Below are 21,004 nucleotides of genomic sequence, written 5' to 3' on the forward strand. Positions count from 1 at the left end.
GCTTTCCTGCCTGGGGCTCACTTTGAACTGCAATACTAGATCTCAGCCTCCTGAGTTCCAAGGATTATATGCGTGGCCATCAGCACCCAGCTAGCTTATTAACTAAGATATTATTAAGTAATTCCTTTATTCCTTAATGTAGGAAGAGAACATAATACCTTAAGAAGGATATTTGAGGGCTGGGAAGGTGGCTCAGTGGTAGAGCGCTTGCCTTGCATGCATGAGGCCCTGGGTTCGATTCCTCAGCACCACATAAGCAAAAAGAAAAAAGCCGGAAGTGGCGTTGTGGCTCAAGTGGTAGAGTGCTAGCCTTTAGGTGAAGAGCTGAGGGACAGCGCCCAGGCCCAGAGTTCAGGCCCCACAACCAGATCCAAAAAACAAAAAACAAAAGAAGGATATTTGAATTGATCCAATAATCCCATTTTTGAGTATTTACTTGTAAGATTTGAAATAAGGACTTACATTTTAAAAAGCTAGGAAAAAAGAATACGGTGGCACACATCTGTAGTTTTAGCACTTGGCTTGGAAGAAGAGTTTAAGGCCGGTCTAGGCCACATAGCTAGTCAAAATAGGAGGATTTGTGAATGTTTTTACCATAAGGAATGAATGATTAGGGTGGTAGCTCAAGCTTGTCACCTTAGCTTTTCCAGGAGTTAGATATTGAAGGGTCATGGTTTGAAGCTAGCCTAGGCATAAGAAAGTTCTTGAGACTCCATCTCAACCAGTGGCTGGACATGGTGGTATGCGCCTGTCATCCCCAAAGTAAAAGCAGGATCATAGTCTAGACTCACCTGCATAAAGCAATACTCTACCTCAAAAAAAAAAAAAAAATTTAGCTGGGCATTGGTGGCTGACCTTGGAATTCTACCTATTGAGGAGACTGAGATCTGAGGATCAAGGTTCAAAGCCAGAATAGGCAAGAAAGCCCATGAGACTCTTATCTCCAATTAGCCTTAGAACAATATAAATTGTAAAGATGCCTTTTTTTTCCCTCTCTGCCAGTACTGGGACTTGAACTCAGGGCCTCATGCTCTCACTTGGCTTTTTTGCTGACACCTGGTGATCTACCACTTGAACCATGCATCAGTCTGGCTTTTCTTTTCTTTTCTTTTTTTTTTTTTTTGCCAGTTCTAGAGCTTGAACTCAGGGCCTGGGCACTGTAATTGAGCCTCTTTGTGGCTCTACCATTTGAACCATAGCACCACTTCCCGCTTTTTCTGTTTATGTGGTACTGAGGAATTGAAGTCAGGGCTTCATGCATGCTAAGCAAGCACTCTTCCACTAAGCCACATTCCCAGCTCCCCAGTCCAGTTTTTTTGATAGTTTTTTTTTTTTTTTTTTGGTTGGTCGTGGGGCTTGAACTCTGGGCCTGGGCGCTGTCCCTCAGCTCTTCAGCTCAAGGCGAGTTCTCTACCATTTGAGCTACAGCGCCACTTCCGGTTTTCTGGTGGTTTATTGGAGATAGGAGTCTCACGGTCTCTCCTGCCTGGGCTGGCTTTGAACCGCGATCCTCAGATCTCAGCCTCCTGAGTAGCTAGGATTACAGGCGTGAGCCACCAGCGCCCGGCTTTTTGATAGTTAATTGGAGATGGAGTCTCCCTGACTATTTAGCCCCAAGCTGGCTTCAAACCAAGATCCCCCAGAACTTCAGCCTCCTGAGTAGCTAGGATTACATGTGTGTGCCACCAGCACCTGTTATAAGCCACTCAGTTGGCTCCTACCTGTAATCCTAGCTACTCAAGAAGCTGAGATTTTAGGATGGTGGTTCAAAGCCACCTGGTGCACTAAAGTCCATGAGACTCTTATCTCCAATTAACTATAGAAAACCAGAAGTGGCACTGTGGCTCAAAAATGGTAGAGCACTAGCCTCGAGCAAAAAAAGCTCAGGGACAGCAACTAAGCCCTGAATTCAAGCCCTGTGACTGACCAAAAAAAAAAAAAAAAATTCTATAATAAAAAGTTAAGGGCTGGGAAGGTGGCTCAGGGGTAGAGCGCTTGCCTTGCATGCCTGAGGCCCTGGGTTCAATTCCTCAGTACCACATAAGCAAAAAGAAAAAAGCCAGAAGTGGCGCTGTGGCTCAAGTGGTAGAGCGCTAGCCTTTAGCTGTAGAGCTGAGGGACAGTGCCCAGGCCCAGAGTTCAGGCCCCATGACCGGACCTAAAAAAATTAAAAGTAAAAAAGAAATAAAAAGTTAAGCTGAGCATTGGGTGACTCATTCCTCATTCCTAAAATCCTAGCTACTCAGGAGGCTGAGATCTGAGGCTTGTGGTTCAAAGCCAGCCCAGGTCTCTAATTAACTACCTAAAAGTTGGAAATGGCACTGTGGTACAAAGTGGTATAGCACTAGCCTTGTGTAAAACAAGCTTAGGGACACACACAGCCCTGAATTCAAGCCCCAGGACTGCACAAAACACAACAAAACAAAAAAGTTAAATTGGCCACCCTCTTGAATAAGTCGTTCATGAGTAAAGTTTCTGTACAATTTTAGGGCCTAGGCGAGCACATCTTCCAAGGGCTTAAAGTACAGCAAGGACAAATGTGTCGGTAGATGATAAATGTCTCTGAGGGCAAAGCAAGAAAGTTGGGGGAAAAACCCCAGCATCACTGAAAGATGCTATTATTTATTTATTTCCTCTTGTTGGCTGCTGTTCCCGATCTCAGTTGCAATTCCCACATTGAGCCTGTTCCCACCCTTCCTGTGTCCCTTGAGCTGAGCAGACACTTCCTGTCCTATTGGAAATGAAAGCTAGGGATTGGGGGGTGGATGTGGATATGTGCGTTTACTCTGCAGAATGCTAGTATTGTCTGTTCTATTATCACAGCAAGAAAAAAAAAAGTGACAGGAAAACGAAGAGTAGAGACCAGGAGTTCATTTTAGGGAAGAGTTTGGGATTCGCGTTCATTGTGATAAAGCAAATAGGTTTCATTTACTTCTGGAGAAGTCTTGGACCGATGGCAGCAAGTCAGCCTTATGCAGGGATCTGAAGGCCTTTATTTTATATCCCCGTCGACTTGGATGGGTTGGGGTCCTTGTTTATCATTCTTATGTTTTTGATCTTCTGCAAGTTTCTTGTCTTGTTAAAACTGTGTCTCCAAGAGCTTTCCTTGGAAACTGTTAGAGGTGAGTCTTGTTGTCACTGTGATAGCTTCTTGACTCTTTAAGTTCTTTCTTGGAAAAGTTTGTATTTTTCTCCTCTGTGATATATACGCTTTTTCAAAATTCATATTACTTTTTTTTTTTTTCCTAGCTCAGAGACGACTTGAAACAGACATACTGATTCTGTGAAATTCAGCTTGGCCATAAATTCCAAGTTTGGTGAGTTACGGGACTTTTTTCAGCTTTGTGGATCTGAAAGACTAGGAAATCGTGAGATAAAGAGTCAAATAAAGGCTGATGGGCCAGGGTAGAGTACTGACCAAACATGCACAAAGCTAGAATCATAGGCTCCATCCCCAGCACTGAGGGTAATGGGAGATCCAATAAGCTAGCTTCCACTTGCCAAAGAACTTGCTAGGCACTGAGGTTGATGGTATGGTTCAGTCTGAGAGTGCCTTTTTTCTAGGTGAATCTGAAATAGGAGTGTGGATTGGGATACTAGCCCAGCAGTGCAGCTCATGAGAAACAGAACTACCCAGGGTCTAAAATTACTTCCCATACTTTTTCTTTTTCTTTTTTTTTCTTTTTTTGGTCCGGTCGTGGGGCCTGAACTCTGGGCCTGGGCGCTGTCCCTCAGCTCTTCAGTTCAAGGCTAGTGCTCTACCACTTGAGCCATAGCGCCACTTCCGGCTTTTTTCTTTTTGCTTATGTGGTGCTGGGGAATTGAACCCAGGGCCTCAGGCATACAAGGCTAACGCTCTACCACTGAGCCACCTTCCCAGCCCCCCATACTTTCTTTTTCTTTGCTTTTTGGAGGTACTCCCTCCCTTTTTCTCTTCCTCCTCCTCCTTGTCTCTCTCTCTCTCTCTCTCTTTTGTGTGTGTGTGTGTGTGTGTGTGTGTATGTGTGTGTGTGTATACCAGTAGTGGGGCTTGAACTCAGGGCTTTACACTCTCATTTGGCTTTTTCCACTCAAGGCTGGTGCCTATCACTTGAGTCACCTCTACTTCTGTTTTTTTTGCTGGTCAATTGGAGATAAGGGTCTCACGGATTTTCCTGCTCCCTTGGCTTTGAGCCTCAGTCCTCAGCTCCCAACCTCCTGAGTAGCTAGGATTACAAGGCCTGAGTCTCCAGCACCTAGTTTGCTTTGTTTTTGTTCTTTATTGGAGATCATCCTAGATGTAAGGTAGGGGAATCCCTGAGCGTACCTTACAGCTCCCTCAGTAAGATTTTCTTCTATGATCTCAAAAGTATCTAAGGGGTTACTTTAACATCAGGCCTGATATCAGCTTTAAGGAAGTGGGGAGGAGTTTGTGGTCTTTTTATGATAATCAGAACTTGTTCAGAGAGGAAAGTGGATGAATTTCAAAGAGGTTAGACCTAAGAACTTCTTTTTGGCTTTAACTATGGAGCCTGTTGTCAGCAAACCAAAACAGAACATCTTGGGCATTAGGACCCAGTGGAGTGGCTTGTCCAGACTGTGAGTTAACTTCTCAGTGACGTACTGGAGCAGCCCTTGCTCATTCTTACCCACAGCACCCCCCCCCCCATCTCCCATCTCTCTCTCTCTCTCTCTCTCCCTCTCTCTCTCTCTCTCTCTCTCTCTCTCTCTCTCTCTCTCTCTCTCTCTCTCCTCGCTTTCCTCTCTCTTCCCTCCTTCTCTTCCCCCTCTGTTCTTCCCTCCCTCCTCTCTTCTTTTCTCTCCTCCTCCTTCCCATTTCCCCCTCCCTTTCCTTTCTCTCTCTCTCTCTCTCCTCTCTCTCTCTCTCTCTCTCTCTCTCTCTCTCTCTCTCTCTCTCTCACGATCTCTCCCTCCCTCTCTCTCTCTTCCTCCCTCCCTCCCTCATTCCCTCTCTCCCTCTCTCCCTCCCTCCCTCTCTCTCTCACATCTCCCCCAACAGTAAGGAGAAAAATGCTGCTATCAGTGACTTCCCGGCCTGGGATTTCAACTTTTGGCTATAACAAGAACAACAAGAAGGTAGGGGAAAGCGCTTTTTTTTTGGAATGTAGCTACTTCCTCTTCTGGGGATCTGCGAGTGCCCTTGGTTTTAGCAGGCTCCTTGAAGAGTGGAGCCAGATTCCTCCCTCTCAGCGCCTCTCTCCTTTCCTACCAATTTTTTGGTGCTCTTCTCACCTGGTTCTGGAGTTTAAAGAATTTACAGTTTCAATGTGTGGGACCTGAGAAGGCAGAGAAATTAAAACAGCAACAATGACAACGGAACAGCCTGCAAGTTTATATCTTTGTGCAGTGGAGTTAGTTTAATTTCCCACTGATGTACAATCTTCACGGGATGAGCAGTATGTCATTTTAGAATTTGTCTCCCCACCCCACGTGGGTTTTTATTTGTTTATTTCATTTTTACCTTTTGGGTCATTGTTTCTATTCTTCACGCTATCTTTTTTCCTTCCTACCTATACCACCAGATAGGCGAGATCGCGGGTAGTCAGTGAAATCTCACAGTTCACCAAGAACTGGGTGGGTGCTTCTCAACCAGAATACCCCCGCCCCCCACACCTTTACTCCCAGTAGCCCAAAGAAAACTCCAGAGGAGAATTGAGAAACTGAGAGAAATGCCTTGGGATTAAGGCAGAAAGCTCTGTGATTCTTTAGGTCTTTCTTTTGAGCTGGTACTTGGAGCTCTGCAGATAAGCCAGGCTTAGCTGGGATCCTTGGAGTCCTTACAATTAACCCATGGCTGCCAGAGGAGTTCTACTGTGGTTTGGCAAATGAGCAGTCCAGGGAGAGAGGGGACCTGCTTGCCCACATTTGCCAGGACACAGATTTGGTAGTTGCTTGGCGTTCCAGGGTACACAATCCTGATTAGAACAAACTATGATGCTGGAGCAGGAAGACTTTTTACCTACTGTTCTGGGTGTTGTAGTTGTTCCTTGAGGAAAAAAATGTGTATCAGTAGTTAGGGATTTAATTTTTATTGTTATTTTTCATCTAATATAATATTTGATAGTGGGAAAAGATTTCTGCTGCTTTCTCATGAATCTATAGATACCATTACAGATAGAAACTCAAATATCTGATTAGGTCAATAGACCCAAATGCTTCCTGTTAGTTTTTTGTTGTTGTTGTTGTTTTTGGGTCCGGTTGTAGGGTCTAAACTCTGGGCCTGGGTGCTGTCCCTCAGCTCTTCAGCTCAAGGCTAGCGCTCTACCATTTGAGCCCCAGCGCCACTTCCGGCTTTTTTCTTTCTGCTTATGTGGTGCTGAGGAATGGAACCCAGGGCCTCTGACATGCAAGGCAAGCGCTCTACCACTGAGCCACCTTCCCAGCCCCTTCCTGTTAGTTTTCAGCTGTTGGTTTGTATAGTATCCATTCTGTTGATGGCTTTAAGAAATAAAAGTCCAACATATTTTGTTGGTTACCAATATGTGTCTTTGTCCATATATCAAAATTCTTCCACCAACTATATAGGTCTTCTTCATGTATTATAACTATGTATCTGAAAAGGGACATTTCATCTGTATTCTCTTCAGATCTATATAGTTCTGTATAAAAATTTCTTTCCTCATTTTGCTTTTTTCCAAGTTTCTCAGATGACCTAGAACCAACTTAAATACCCATGCCCATCCCCCACCCCTGCCTGCCAATTAATTTTTTCTTATTTCAGGATTTCCTGTCTGTGAAAATATCTCACATCTCTTTTCTCTGCTCTCCAGACCCTTTCCTGTCTTGGAGTATGGGTAATGGTTAACCACCTTCCAAATCTAGTCTAATAGAGGGACAGAAACTATGAGTGTAGCCATAGATTCAAGTCTCCTAACATTAATTGACAAGCCAGAAAGTTTGAGGGAGAAGGCCAGGCAATGTTGAAACCTGTGGAAAGGGAAGGAAGGGAAGGAGATACATGATTCCTACTATATTTGTACATAATTCTCTGGGTTCTTGATGGTGTGTCCACATTATTTTGAGGCTGTGTGTGTGACTGCTTGTGAATGTTGGCTGTATTAATTATTACATTGCTCTTTGTCTTGGTGCTGACATGTAGAGTTTAATGTGTTTGACTGTGTTGGAAGGTGTTTTGGATGCATTTATTCGTGTAAAATAATGTGTGTGTGGTAGGGCGGGGGTGGGGGGGGAATCACTGTCCCTGAGCTTTTTTTGTTCAAGGCTTGGTGGTTAATTGGAGATAAGAGTTTCACAGACTTTGCTGTCTGAGTTGACCATGATCCTCAGATCTCAGCCTCCTTCATAACTAGGATTATAGACTTGAGTCATGAGCACTTAGTCTGTTTATATAAATTGGTGCATTTTTACCTAAGGCTAAAACTTTAAAATAACTTTCATTAGTTTAAGGTGATAATTGTAAGGCATAGTTATTTCTAAATAAAACATAAAGAAGTTTATAAAATAAATCTTCCTTCATGTCCTTATGCCGATTCCAGTCCTCAAAGAAAATAACAAGAAATAGTCTGTCCAGACTGTTCTATGTCAGGACAGTTTCTATTTTGACGATGGCTAGTTTTCCATCTCTGTTAAAAATCTCTGTTACACAATAGACCAAGTATATGGAAGTAGAGTTTTGGCTCAAGCGGTAGAGCACCATCCTTGAGCCAAAAAAGTTATTTGTTTGTTTGTTTGTTTGTTTGTTTTTGGGTCCAGTCGTGGGGCCTGAACTCTGGGCCTGGGCACTGTCCCTCAGCTCTTCAGCTCAAGGCTAGTGCTCTACCACTTGAGCCACAGTGCCACTTCCGGCTTTTTTCTTTTTGCTTATGTGGTGCTGAGGAATCGAACCCAGGGCCTTGAGCATGCAAGGCAAGCACTCTACCACTGAGCCACCTTCCCAGCCCAGTTATTTGTTTTTTTTTGTCGGTTGTGGGGCTTGAACTCTGGGCCTGGGCACTGTCCCTCAGCTCATCAGCTCAAGGCGAGCGCTCTACCACTTGAGCTACAGCGCCACTTCTGTTTTTCTGGTGGTTTATTGGAGATAGGAGTCTCATGGTCTCTCCTGCCCGGGCTGGCTTTGAACCGCGATCCTCAGATCTCAGCCTCCTGAGTAGCTAGGATTACAGGCGTGAGCCACCAGCGCCCGGCTGAGCCAAAAAAGTTTAAGGATCAGTGCCTAGGTCCTCAGTTCAAAACTCAGTACTGGTAGGAAAAAACAAACAAACAAACAAACCACAAAACACTGTTATTGGGCCTAACCGAAAGGGTTCAGAACTAGGGCTGGAGCACATGCTTAGCAGGCACAAGGGCCTGAGATGGGTTCTGTCTCTGTACCTTTACTCTTCCCAAAAGAATTGAAATAAAAACTATACATATCTACTGCTTTCTTTAAATGAGAATTCTTACTGCATGATTTACTTTTGGGTATAGTCATCACCTCCAGTTTGTGGAATAATTATAATATAATTATACTATAATTGCCAGTGATAACAGTTTGGAAAGCTGATATTTTACTTAACTTTAAAAAAGTAGGGGCTGGGAATGTGGCTTAGTGGTAGAGTGCTTGCCTAGCATGCATGAAGCCCTGGGTTTGATTCCTCAGTGCCGCATACACAGAAAAAGCCGAAGTGGTGCTGTGGCTCAAGTGGTAGAATACTAACCTTGATCAAAAGAAGCTCAGGGACAGTGCCCAGGCCCTGAGTTTAAGCCCAGGATTGGCAAAAAAAAAAAAGAGATTATTTTATTCTGAAACATGTTGGTATGTTTCTCTTTATGTAACTCCGCAGGGAAGGTGTTTTTCTGAGATACTTATGGCAGTCATACTTCTTTTGTTGACTGATAAGAAATATAGAAATGTAGTCAACAAATGTACTTAATGCTTAAAAAAATGCCCAATTCCCATTCATTTCTTTGGAATTAAAATAGTTGCAGAAGAAAGTCATGTAGCTTTCAAAAGGAGATTCTGCAAGATAATTTAATGTGCCATTTAAAAAATTTTTTTATTTTAATCATCAGTCTTAATGGCCTTCAGCTACTCTTGGTTAGTTGAGTCTGAATCCAGAAAGATTCATCCTAGCTTCTGAACAAAGTGTCTTGGGGTTTGAAGGGATTGCCTCAGTAGAGGGACTCAGTATAGGTGAGAGTGGAAGAGGAAATGTTTGGGACTGAAGGAATTTCATACTTGCAAAGGGTTAGCCACGCCTCCACTGACATCATCTCCCTGGCATGTGTTATTATAATTTAACTCCTCCAGCATCAACAGTCATTTCCTTTGGGCTAAAAGAAAAGGGACTGCTTTTCATTTGGAATAATTACTTTCCCTTAGTATTTTGCAAAAAAAAAAAAAAAAAAAAAAAAAAATCTTTTCTTTTCATTGGGGAAGCTTGAATTCAGGTCCTTACACATGTTTAACTTTCTTTCTCCTGGCTGGCACCCTACCATTTGACCTATACCACCAGTCTGGTATTTTGCTAATTTTAAGGTGATAGTCTTGAAGACTTTTCTGCCTAGGCTGGAGTTGTTAGGATTACAGGAGTATAAACTACCAGCACTCAGCTTTTTTATTTTTATGTTTTGGGACAAGCTTACTAAACAGCCCAGGCTGATCTTAAGCTTGAAGTCTGTTTTTCTTGTTATCAGTGTACTAAAGACCCCTGTGGGGCACTAATGGAGACAGGACTGGTAGATTTCCATAGCCTCATTCCTTGACAAGCTTCAGTTGCCTAAGATTGTCAGGTTTATTGCACAGAGAACAGAAAGTGGCAAAACAATGAAGTATCATGTATGAGAGAATTTCCCATGTGTTTACAACCTTCCTAGCTAGCTCCCACCAAATCAAAATGAAATTTTATTTATTTACCTACATACTGATTCAGTCATTGATTTGTAAAAATTAATTAATTTTGTTGGTTGTACGGCTTGAACTCTAGGCCTGGGTGCTGTCCCTCAGCTCTTCAGCTCAAGGCCCTATAGCACTCTACTAAATTGAGCCACAGCGCTGCCACTTCTGGTTTCCTGAGTGGCTTATTGGAGATAAGAGTCTCACAGACTTTTCTGCCTAGGCTGGCTTTGAACTGTGATCCTCAGATCTCAGCCTCCTGAGTGGCTAGGATTACAGGCATGAACCACCAGTGTCTGGTCTCAGTTATTCATTGATGTAATTTATTTATGAATTTAATTTGCCGGTGCTAGGGTTTGAACTCAGGTCTTACTCTCTCACTTGGCTATCATTTAGTTTAGAGATAGGATCTCATGTGTAATCCAGGATGGTTTTGAACTTGTAGTCCTCCTGCTTCTGCTTCCTGAGTGCTAGGGTTCCAGGAATGTACCACCATACTCAGCTTTAAAGAACTTTTAAGTCTAACTTCTCATGATGATGTTATATGGTTTTTGGATTTGGGGTTTGTTTTTTGTGTTTGCTTTTTTGTTTTGTTTTTAAAAGAACTCTCCTTTGTTCACTCTAGCTTCAAATTCCTGGACTCAAGAGATTTTCCTTTCTTAGCTTACTGAGGAGCTGGGACTAAAGTTACTTACCACTGGGCCCAGCTATCAGTGTTATTAGTAATATGTTAACGCAGGTGGTTGAAGTTTAGTGGTACTGTCTTACCACTGACCCCTCCTTCCCATTTTTAGTCCTAATTGATGCTCTCAATTCTATCTTTACCACTCTAGTAAAAATCCCACACACTTTCATCGTCCCCTATTTTTCTTTTCTTTTTTTTTTGCCAGTCATGGGGCTTGAACTCTGGGCCTGGGTGCTGTCCCTCAGCTCTTCAGCTCAAGGCTAGCGCTCTATCACTTGAACCACAGCACCACTTTTGGCATTTTCTGCTTTTGTGGTACTGAGGAATCAAACCCAGAGCCTCATGCATACAAGGCAAGCACTCTACCACTGAGCCACCTTCTCAGCCTCTGTCCCCTATTTTTCTACCTCTTACTCCCAGATAATTTATACCTGAGGCCAGAACAACAACAACAGAAAAACAAAACAAAACAAAACTACCAAAACAGTTTGGCAGTTCCTTAAAAATGTTCAACACAGTCCTAGGAATTCCATTCTTAGATTCAAACCCTCACGAAATGCAAAGACACCTGTACACAAATGTTCTTAGCAGCATTATTAATAATAGTCTCCTAATTGAAACTACCCAAGTCCACACCAACTGCTGACTGGCTGAATAAACTATAATATATACCTATGCTGTGGACTCTGCAGTAAAGAGGAACAGAGTACAGATACAGCCACCAATCGATGAACATTGTATTTATGAAGGAAAGCCAGTCAAAAAGACTAAGTGTGATCCCATTGATATGAAATGTCTAGAACAAGCACATCCATGGAGACAGGAAGTAGATTAGTGGTTATCTACAGCCTGAGAAGAAGGGATGCAGGGGAAGTGGGAAGTAACTGGTAATGAGTCTCGGGTTTCTTTCTGGAGTAATGAAAATGTTCTAAAATTTATTCTGGTTGTGGTTGCACAGCTCTGTAATTTGTACTTTTAAGGAGTGATGGTGTGAATTATGTCTCAGTAAAGTTGTATAGCAAGGGATGGGGGAAAGGAGATAGAAGTTGAAGGAAGATGGAAGTGGTAGTACTGGGTTTTGAACTTGGGGCTTTGTCCTTGTGAAGCAGGTGCTCTACTGCTTGAACCACAATCCAAGATGGATTTGCTCTGGTTATTCTTTGATTTAGGGTCTAGCTTTTTATCTAGACTGCCAGTATTGCGTCCTCCTATTTATACCTGCTGTAGCTGGAATGACCGACATGTCCAGCTTCTTTCTATTGAGCTGTGATCTCTGAATTTTTGGTTCCCCCCTGCACAGACTAGTCTGAAACTGCTATCCTCCTGATCTTAGCCTCCCATGTAGTGAGGATGAAAGGTATATACCACTGTCCCTGAGTTTCTACCATTTGAACCACAGCCTACTTCTGGCTTTTTTGATGGTTAATTGGAGATATGAGTCTCCTGAACTTTTCTGCTCTAGCTGGCTTCGAACTATGATCTTCAGATCTCAGTCTCCTGAGTAGCTAGGATTACAGATGTGAGCATCTGGAGCCCTGTTTATTAGACATTTTAAAGTTAAGATAACTAAAACAGATCTGCTTGCCTGCTCTTGCTCTCTTTCTTCCTGTCACTGACTTCCTTGATCTGTAAAACTTTACCAGCCAAGGCCGAAAAGCCTTTGAGACTCTCATCTCCAATAAACTACTCAGAAAAAGCACTACTACACAGAAGCAAAACTACTCAGAAGTGGCACTGTGGCTCAATTGGTTGAGCACTAGCCCTGAGCACAAAGAGGTTCAGGGACAGAACCCAAGCTCTGAGTTCCAGCCCCAGGACCAGGCTCGGGGAATACCTTTACCAGAACAGTGACTGTTCTGCCAAAAAAAAAAAAGGGGCCAAATGATATCACATGGCCCTTAAGGTGAAGGTGGGAGGAAAGGGCAGGAGCTGGGAATACACGCAGAGCATGTGTTCTATGGCTTTAGAGCTGACAGAGTAGGAGGAAGGTGGATGCTGTAAGAAGAAAAATTGCAAAGAGGTAGTGCAGAGGGGAGGGAGTGCCCCAAAGGCACTGGAGGACCTGAGAGGCCAGGGTGGATGACGAGGGGGGATGATGAGCTCTTCTCCTGTGGATGATGAGCTCTTCTCCTTTGTAGAGGACAAGGAAGCCCGCTGGGCGTCAGCCCTAGGGCTGGGGACTGAGGCTCACAGAGAGTGTCATCAGAAGCTCTCACACGCTCAAAGGCACCCAGAGCAGTCCTGGGACTGCTTTGCTGGTACATACGTGTCCTCCAGCCATTCCCAGAAGAGATTTCTGGGGCATAAACTCAGAGCCTAGATGCTGTCTCTTAGCTTTGTTTCCTTAAGGTTGGCATTCTACCATTTGAGCCATAATTCTACTTCTGGTTTTTGGTGGTTAACTGGAGATAAGAGTTTCATAGACTCCTGTTCAGGCTGGCTTTGAACCATGATCCTCAGATCTCAGCCTCCTAAGTAACTAGGATTATAGGTGTAAGCCACAAGTGCACAGGTATTTGTAATTTTTGAGGTGTCACCACAGCGGCTATGTCATTGTACAGTTCCTTCAACAGCTCACAAAAGTTCCTACTTCTTCTAAACCTTCCCCCAATGTTTGGTATTTGATGTTTTGTTGTTGTTGTTGTGCTGGTGCCGAGGAAATCTGTCATGAAATGGAGCCCTCTGAGCTTGCTGATGTCCTGTCTTAGTGGCTGGTTGCTTTCCTGAGCTGTGTCTGGTTCTCCCTTGCCTTTTGCCCTGGGAACTTTTTTTCCCTCTTCTCTGTCTGGATGCTATTTCCCAAGCCCTGCTTTTTGTTGCCTAACTTTCTGGTTATGGTGGAGTGTCACAAAGTTCAGAGGAGGAATTTGTTTTGACAACGTGCAGGTCTGAAGATGTTCATCTATTCTACCACTTCCTGATAAGTCACTGTGTAATGACTGGTTGGGAATAACTTTTTCCTGAGAGTTTCAAAGGCTTGCTCATTGTCTTCTGATTTGGTCTGTGTGTGTGTGTGTGTGTGTGTGTTTGTGCGCGTGTGCATGCGTGCGTGTGTGTGTGTGTGTGTGTGTGTGTGTGTGTGTGAGTTCTAGGGCTTGAACTCAGGGCTTGAGCACTGTCCCTGAGATTTTTTTGCTCAAGGCTACTGTTCTAGTACTTGAGCCACAGCTCTACTTCCCTCTTTTTTGGTGGTTAATTGGGGAGATGAGTCTCATAAGCTTTCCTGCCTAGCTTTGAACAATGATCCTCAGATCTTAGCCTCATGAGTAACTAGGATTACAGGCGTGAGGTACTGGTACCTGACTCATCATCTGATTTCTAAAACTGTCATTGAACTGACTCATGCCATTTTGATTCATGCATGAGAAACATATTTTCCTTCTTTTTTTTTTTTTTTTGTTGGTCGTGGGACTTGAGCTCTGGGCCTGGGTGCTTAACGCAAGCACTCTACCACTTGAGCCACAGCGCCACTTCCAGGTTTTTCTGCTTATGTGGTGCTGAGGAATGGAACCCAGGGCCTCAGGCATGTAAGGCAAGTGCTCTACCACTGAGCCACCTTCCCAGCCCTTGTTAGCTTTTCAATCTCTTTGTTCTTTGAAATCACGTATCATTTATCCATTTGGTGACTTGCTACTAAACAGTTCATTTGTTACCTGTTCTCTTTGCCTTGCAAATTTGTCTTTTTCTAGACCTTTATAGTAATTTTAGTAGGATCTTGGAAACTTTGGATATAATTACATATATTCAATTCAAAATCTCCTCATTCTTCAGCCCCCTCTAGTTTGACTTTTGTCTTGACTATCCTACTACAATAGGTGCTTCTAAATTGTTAAATCTAACTCATTTTTTTGTTTTCGGTGGTTGTGGTGGAACTGGAGTTTGAACGTGTCACATTGTGCTTATTAGAGAAAGCGGTCTACTTGAGCCTCACCCCCAGCCCTTTTGGTCTTCATTATTGTTTTTGGTTCAAGACTGGGACTAGAATTTGGTGTCTGATGCCTTTGCTCATTGATTGGCACTCTGCCACTTGAACCACACTTCCAACCCCTTCTTTATTTTGTTTTTTGTTTTTGTCGGTCATAGGGCTTGAACTCTGGACTCGAGCGCTGAACAGCTCTTCAGCTCAAGGCAAGCTCTCTTCCACTTCAGCCACAGCATCATTTCCGGTTTTCTGGTGGTTTATTGGAGATAAGAGTCTCAGGGACATTCCTGCCTGGGCTGGCTTTGAACCGTGGTCCTCAGATCTCATCCTCCTTAGTAGCTAAGATTACAGGAGTGAGCCACCAGCGCCTGGCTTCTTTATTTTTTTATTTTTTATTTTTTTGTCGGTCGTGGGGCTTGAACTCTGGGCCTGGGCACTGTCCCTCAGCTCTTCAGCTCAAGGCGAGCGCCCTACCACTTGAGCTACAGCGCCACTTCCGGTTTTCTGGTGGTTTATTGGAGATAGGAGTCTCACGGTCTCTCCTGCCCGGGCTGGCTTTGAATCGCGATCCTCAGATCTCAGCCTCCTGAGTAGCTAGGATTACAGGCGTGAGCCACCAGCGCTCGGCTTTTCTTTATTTTTTTGAATAAGGTCTGAGTCAGCCTGGATCACATAGCTAGGATGGAATACTACATCCAGTTATTGCTTAAGATAAGGTCTCACATTTCTTCCAGAGGTAGCCTCAAGCCATCATCCTCCCCATCTTGTCCTCTAGAGTTGCTAGGATTACAGAAATGAGCCACTAGTACCTGGTCTCCAACTGACTTTTTAAAAGTTTCGTCTTAAAAACAACAACAACAACAACAAACAGGCTGGGAATGTGGCTTAGTGGTAGAGTGCTTGCCTAGCATGCTGAAAGCCCTGGGTTCAATTCTTCAATACCATATACGCAGAAAAACCCGAAAATGGCTCTGTGAGCGCTAGCCTTGAGCAAAAGAAGCTCAGGGACAGTGCGCAGGCCCTGAGTTCAAACCTCCTGACTGGCAAAAACAAAAAAAACATTGCCCTCTGTCCCTTCTCTATCCTTGTCAGTCACTGTGCCTAAACTCAGTGTTCACGGTGTTTATAATTTTTCAGGCCTTCTTGCTTTCTCTCTTTAAATACACTTTTAACTAGATTTTACCTATTTTTCACTAGATTTTACCTATTTTTATACTAACAGATTTATACATTATAATTGCTAGGCCAGATCTCTCTTCTGTGTATCCAACTGACTATTTGCTATTTGCTCCTGGAAATCTCACTGGTTATTAAAACATAATATATCCCAAATGTATTGCTTCTTTTTTTTTTTTCTTTCTTTCTTTTGTCAGTCATGAGGCTTGAACTCAGGGACTGGGTGCTATCTGTGAGCTTTTTTGCTCAAGGCTAGTGCCCTACCACTTTGAGCCAGTGCCACTTCCAGTTTTCTGGTGGTTAATTGGAGATAGTTTCATGGACTTTCCTGCCTGGGCTGGTCTTGAACCATGAACCTCAAATCTCATCCTCCTGAGTAACTAGGATTACAGGTGTGAGCCTCCAGTGTCCAGCTTACATTTAAAAAAAATTATTATTATAAAGGTGATGTACAGAGGGGTTACAGTTTTTTTTTTTTTTTTTTTTTTTTCGGTCGTGGGCTTGAACTCTGGGTCTGGGCACTGTCCCTCAGCTCTTCAGCTCAAGGCAAGCACTCTACCACTTGAGCTACAAGCCACTTCCGGTTTTCTGGTGGTTTTATTGGAGATAGGAGTCTCTCCTGCCCGGGCTGGCTTTGAACCGTGATCCTCAGATCTCAGCCTCCTGAGTAGCTAGGATTACAGGCCTGAGCCACCAGCGCCCGGCAAGGGGTTACAGTTTTATGTCAGGTAATGAGTACACTTTTTTTTTTTTTTTTGTCAGTTGTGGGGCTTGAACTCTGGTCTTGGGCACCGTCCCTGCGCTCTTCAGCTTAAGGCGAGCACTCTACTGCTAGAGCCACAGCGCCACTTCCGGTTTTCTATTGGTTTATTGGAAATAAGAGTCTCACAGACTTTCCTGCCCAAGCTGGCTTTGAACTGCGATCCTCAGATCTCAGCCTCCTGAATAGCTAGGATTACAGGCATGAGCCACCGGTGCCTGGCCTTCTTGTTGGACCATGTCACCCCTTCCTTTACTCTCTCCCAGTTTTTCCCTCATGTCCCTTCCCATAAATTGTATAGTTCATTTTCAACAGTGTCTAGTACCACTGCTGCATTTGTTCACCCTTTGTCCCTTAATTTCTGTGCCCCCAGCCCTCCCAAAAGACAAACAAACAAACAAATAAACAAAAGAAAAGGAAAAAAATTCATTTCCCATTTCCTGGAATTCATTTTGATAAGTATTACTTTGTATGATCAGAGGCCCAGAGGCATTCACCTTTGTGTTCTTCCCCTGAGAGTATCCTCCTTTGGTCTCCCTGTGTGTGAATGCCTACTGTCCTGTATAATTTATGATGTCTCTGTGTATTTAGGATGTAGCTTCCTCTTATGAGAGAAAACATGCCCTTTTGTCTTCTGAACTTGGCTTACCTCACTTAACATAATTTGTTCTAGGTCCATCCATTTCCCTGCAAATGACTGATATTATTCTTTCTAATGGCTGTGTGTAAAATTCCATTTTTTTTTTTTTTTTTTTTGGTCGGTCGTGGGGCTTGAACTCTGGGCCTGGGCGCTGTCCCTCAGCTCTTCAGCTCAAGGCGAGCGCTCTACCACTTGAGCTACAGCGCCACTTCCGGTTTTCTGGTGGTTTATTGGAGATAGGAGTCTCGCGGTCTTTCCTGCCCGGGTTGGCTTTGAACCGCGATCCTCAGATCTCAGCCTCCTGAGTAGCTAGGATTACAGGCGTGAGCCACCAGCGCCCGGCTAAAATTCCATTTTTTATAAGTACCACTTTTTGTTGTTGGTGGTGGTCAAGGGACTTGAACTCAGGGCTTAGGCACTGTTCCTGAGCTTTTATTCTGAAGGCTAGAGCCCTATCACTTTGAGCCACAGCTCCACTTCTAGTTTGTGGATGGTTAATTGGAGATAAGAGTCACACAGACGGGCTGGGAAGGTGGCTCAGTGGTAGAGTGCTTGGCTCGCATGCATGAGGCCCTCGGTTTGATTCCTCAGCTCCACATAAACAGAAAAACCTGGAAGTGGCGCTGTGGCTTAAGTGGTAGAGTGCTAGCCTTAAGCTGAAGAGCTGAGGGAAAGTGCCCAGGCCCAGAGTTCAGGCCCTACAACCGACAAAAGAACAAAAAGCAAAAACAAAAAAAGAGTCACATAGACTTTTTTCTGCCTAGGCTGGGTTCTAACCACAATCCTCAGATCTCAGTCTCCAGAGTAGCTATGATTACAGGCGTGAGCCACCAGCGCCGGGCTTGTACCACATTTTTGGTCTTGGGGCTTGAAATCTAGACCTGGGCACTGTCTCTAAGTGCAGCCTCCTTACTAGTTAGGATTACAGGTGTGAGCCACCAGTGCCAGGCCTTGTACCACACTTTTTTGATCCACTCACCTGTTAAAGAGCATCTGGGCTGTTTCCACATCTTAGCTATTATGAATAGTGCAGCAATGAACATGATATGCAAGCATCTTTTTGGTATCCTGGCTTGTGATATCTTGGGTAATTCTGGGCCTGGGCACTATCCCTCAACTTTTCAGCTCAGGGTGAGCTCTCTACCACTTGAGCCACAGATCCACTTCTGGTTTTCTAGTGGTTTATTGGAGATAAGAGTTTCACGGACTTTCCTGCTCGGGCTAGCTTTGAACTGTGATCTCAGCCTCCTGAGCAGCTAGGATTACAGGTGAGCCACCGGTGCCTGGCCTATGTTATGCTTGTTTTTTTTTTTTTAATATATTTTTATTGTGAAAATACTGTACAGAGGGGTTACAATTACATGGATAAGATAATGAGCACATTTCTTTTTTTTTTTTTTTTTGGTCCAGTCATGGGGCCTGAACTCTGGGCCTGAGCACTGTCCCTCAGCATTTCAGCTCAAGGCTAGCACTCTACCACTTGAGCCACAGCACCTCTTCCGGCTTTTTTCTTTTTGCTTATGTGGTGCTGAGGAATCGAACCCAGGGCCTCAGGCATGCAAGGCAAGCACTCTACCACTGAGCCACCTTCCCAGCCCATGAACACATTTCTTTTTTTTTTTTGCCGGTCATGGGGCTTGAACTCTGGGCCTGGACGCTGTCCCTCAGCTCTTCAGCTCAAGGCTAGTGCTCTACCACTGGAGCCACAGCAACCACTTCCGGCTTTTTTCTGCTTATGTGGTGCTGAGGAATCGAACCCAGGGCCTCATGCATACAAGGCAAGCGCTCTACCACTGAGCCACCTTCCCAGTCCTGAACACATTTCTTATCAAGCATTGTGGCCTCCTGCTTTGTTTCTCCTTCCCGTCCCTTTGTATCCTCCCCCTCCCCCCACCAAAGTTGTAAAGTTCATTTTTCGACATATTATGTTAGGTTTTTGAGGAACCTCTAGACTGCTGTCCAGAATGATTTTCTTTTTGATGCTAAGGATTGAACCAGGGCCTGGTGCATGCCAAGCAAGGACTGGACTACTGATCTACCCATGGAACTATCTCCAGGTCAGCCTTTGGGTGGGCTTGTAGAGAGGCCCTCTAATTTATCTGTGCATTTGAACTTCTGTCTCGCTGTAATTTATTCTTCCCATATAGACAAAGTAGTGTTTCAACCTAGATTTGGTAACTTTTCTAGTACCTAAATCATTCCCTGTCTACTATGTTGAGAATGAAAGCTTAGAAACACTTTAACTTTATAGCCTACAAGGTTCTGCCTGCTTCTTTAGGCCTTAGCATACTCCAGCTTCACTGCCTTTTATTCTTGTTTCTATTGGAAGTCCCCAATAAGATAAGAGTCTTGTGGACTTTCCTGCCCAGGCTGGCTTCGAACCGTGATCTTCAGATCTCAGCCTCCTGAGTAGCTAGGATTTATAGGCGTGAGCCACCTGCGCCTGGCTTTGCATTTTGTTTTGTTTTGTTTTTGTTTTTTAAATTGAGGCTAATTTGACAAAGTAACAAGGAAATCATAATCACATTGTAAAACTTGGAAAGAGAGATTAATGCTGAGAGTATAATAAAGCTTTGTGGAAATAGGTTAGGTTAGCCAGGTGTTGGTGGCTCATACCTGTAATCCTAGCTACTCAGGTGGCTGAGATCTGAGGATCACAATTGAAGCTAGTCTGGGCAGGAAAGTCCACAAGACTCTTATTTGCAATTAACCAGTAGTGGACCTGTGGCTCAAGTGGATGAGCACTAGCTTTGAGCACAAAAGCACAAGGACAATGCCCAGGTCCTGAGTTAAAGCCCCAGATCCTGCACCAAAAAGAAAGAAAAGAAAGAAAGAAAGAAAGAAAGAAAGAGAGAAAGAAAGAAAGAAAGAAAGAAAGAAAGAAAGAAAGAAAGAAAGAAAGAAAGAAAGAAAGAAAGAAAGAAAGGAAAGAAAGAAAGGAAGAAAGGAAAGAAAGAAAGAAAGGAAAGAAAGGAAAGAAAGAAAGAAAGAAAGAAAGAAAGAAAGAAAGAAAGAAAGAAAGAAAGAAAGAAAGAAAGAAAAGAAAAGAAAAAGAAAAAAAATGAGGCTTATAGGTGGTGAAAGTCATTGGCTGTTCCACTTTAGAGAGAAAGCAAAGGACAGGATGTAGAGTTTGGGAGCCAAATGACCTGGGTCAAAAATAAGATTTTGCTCCATACTAATTATATAAATTGGGAAAGCAGTTATTCCTTTGAAACTGTTTCCTCATCCACGTGAAATACTTTTCTCTTTATCTTGTGAGGATTACAGTGTGTCACAACATACCCCAATGTAGGGCCTGGGTACTGAGATACCCAGCAAAGGTGAATTTCCCTCCCTTTGCCTGAGAAAATAGAGTGAAATTGTCACTTGCCACATTCCTGAATTGACTTGTCTAGTGGTCTTGATTTTAACGTCAGTAGTCTCTATCTGTCTGTCTCTTTCTAATAGCAGTCGTGGGGCTTGAACTCAGCTTGGGCACTGTTTCTGAACTTTTCTGCTCAAGGCTAGGGTTCTACCACTTGAGTCACAGATCCACCCTGGCTTTTTGGTGGTTAATTGAAGATAATGTCTCACAGACTTTCCTGCCCAGGCTGACTTTGAATTGTGATCCTCATTCTCTTGAGTAGTAGCTAGGATTACAGCATGAGCCATGGACACCCTGCCAGCAATCTCTTTTGAGAGCCTGGGTCAGGGATCTTTGTAGTTACTATGCGTTTTGATTATTGGTATGGCTTTGTGTCAGTGCTCTGTCTTTGAATTTTGTTTTCTGCCCTTTGGAGGCAAACCTTTTTGCATTTCTTCATAATACCTCTATATGGAGTACAAAGTACAGCCAACAATTTAGTTAAATAGATTATTTTCTCCCTATGTGATAATAATTTAAATGGTTGTTGAATGCATTCTTTTTTTCTTTTCCTTTTTTTTTTTTTTTTTGGTCAGTTGTAGGGCTTGAACTCTGAGCCTGGGCGCTGTCCCTGTGCTCT

At 43.6% G+C, this 21,004-nt stretch overlaps 1 protein-coding gene across 3 annotated transcripts in view; it reads left to right on the forward strand.

The window, feature by feature from the left end:
- Positions 1–2,762: 2,762 nt before the first annotated feature.
- Rbms2 (RNA binding motif single stranded interacting protein 2) overlaps positions 2,763–21,004 on the forward strand; it is a 50,267-nt gene continuing 32,025 nt past the window's right edge. For 2 of the 3 annotated variants that reach the window (XM_070043361.1, XM_070043370.1), the window contains exon 1: positions 4,647–5,076. In XM_070043361.1, the coding sequence (XP_069899462.1) occupies positions 5,011–5,076 (66 nt within the window). In that variant the 5' untranslated portion in view covers positions 4,647–5,010. Of the gene's footprint in view, positions 3,123–3,249; positions 3,318–4,646; positions 5,077–21,004 lie in introns of those variants that run through there. The other variant, XM_070043371.1, reaches the window with a different exon arrangement.

Source organism: Dipodomys merriami, unplaced genomic scaffold, assembly GCF_024711535.1.
Source record: "Dipodomys merriami isolate MVZ:Mamm:240054 unplaced genomic scaffold, mDipMer1.0.p SCAF_10, whole genome shotgun sequence".
In the NCBI taxonomy this organism is placed as follows: Eukaryota; Metazoa; Chordata; class Mammalia; order Rodentia; family Heteromyidae; genus Dipodomys; species Dipodomys merriami.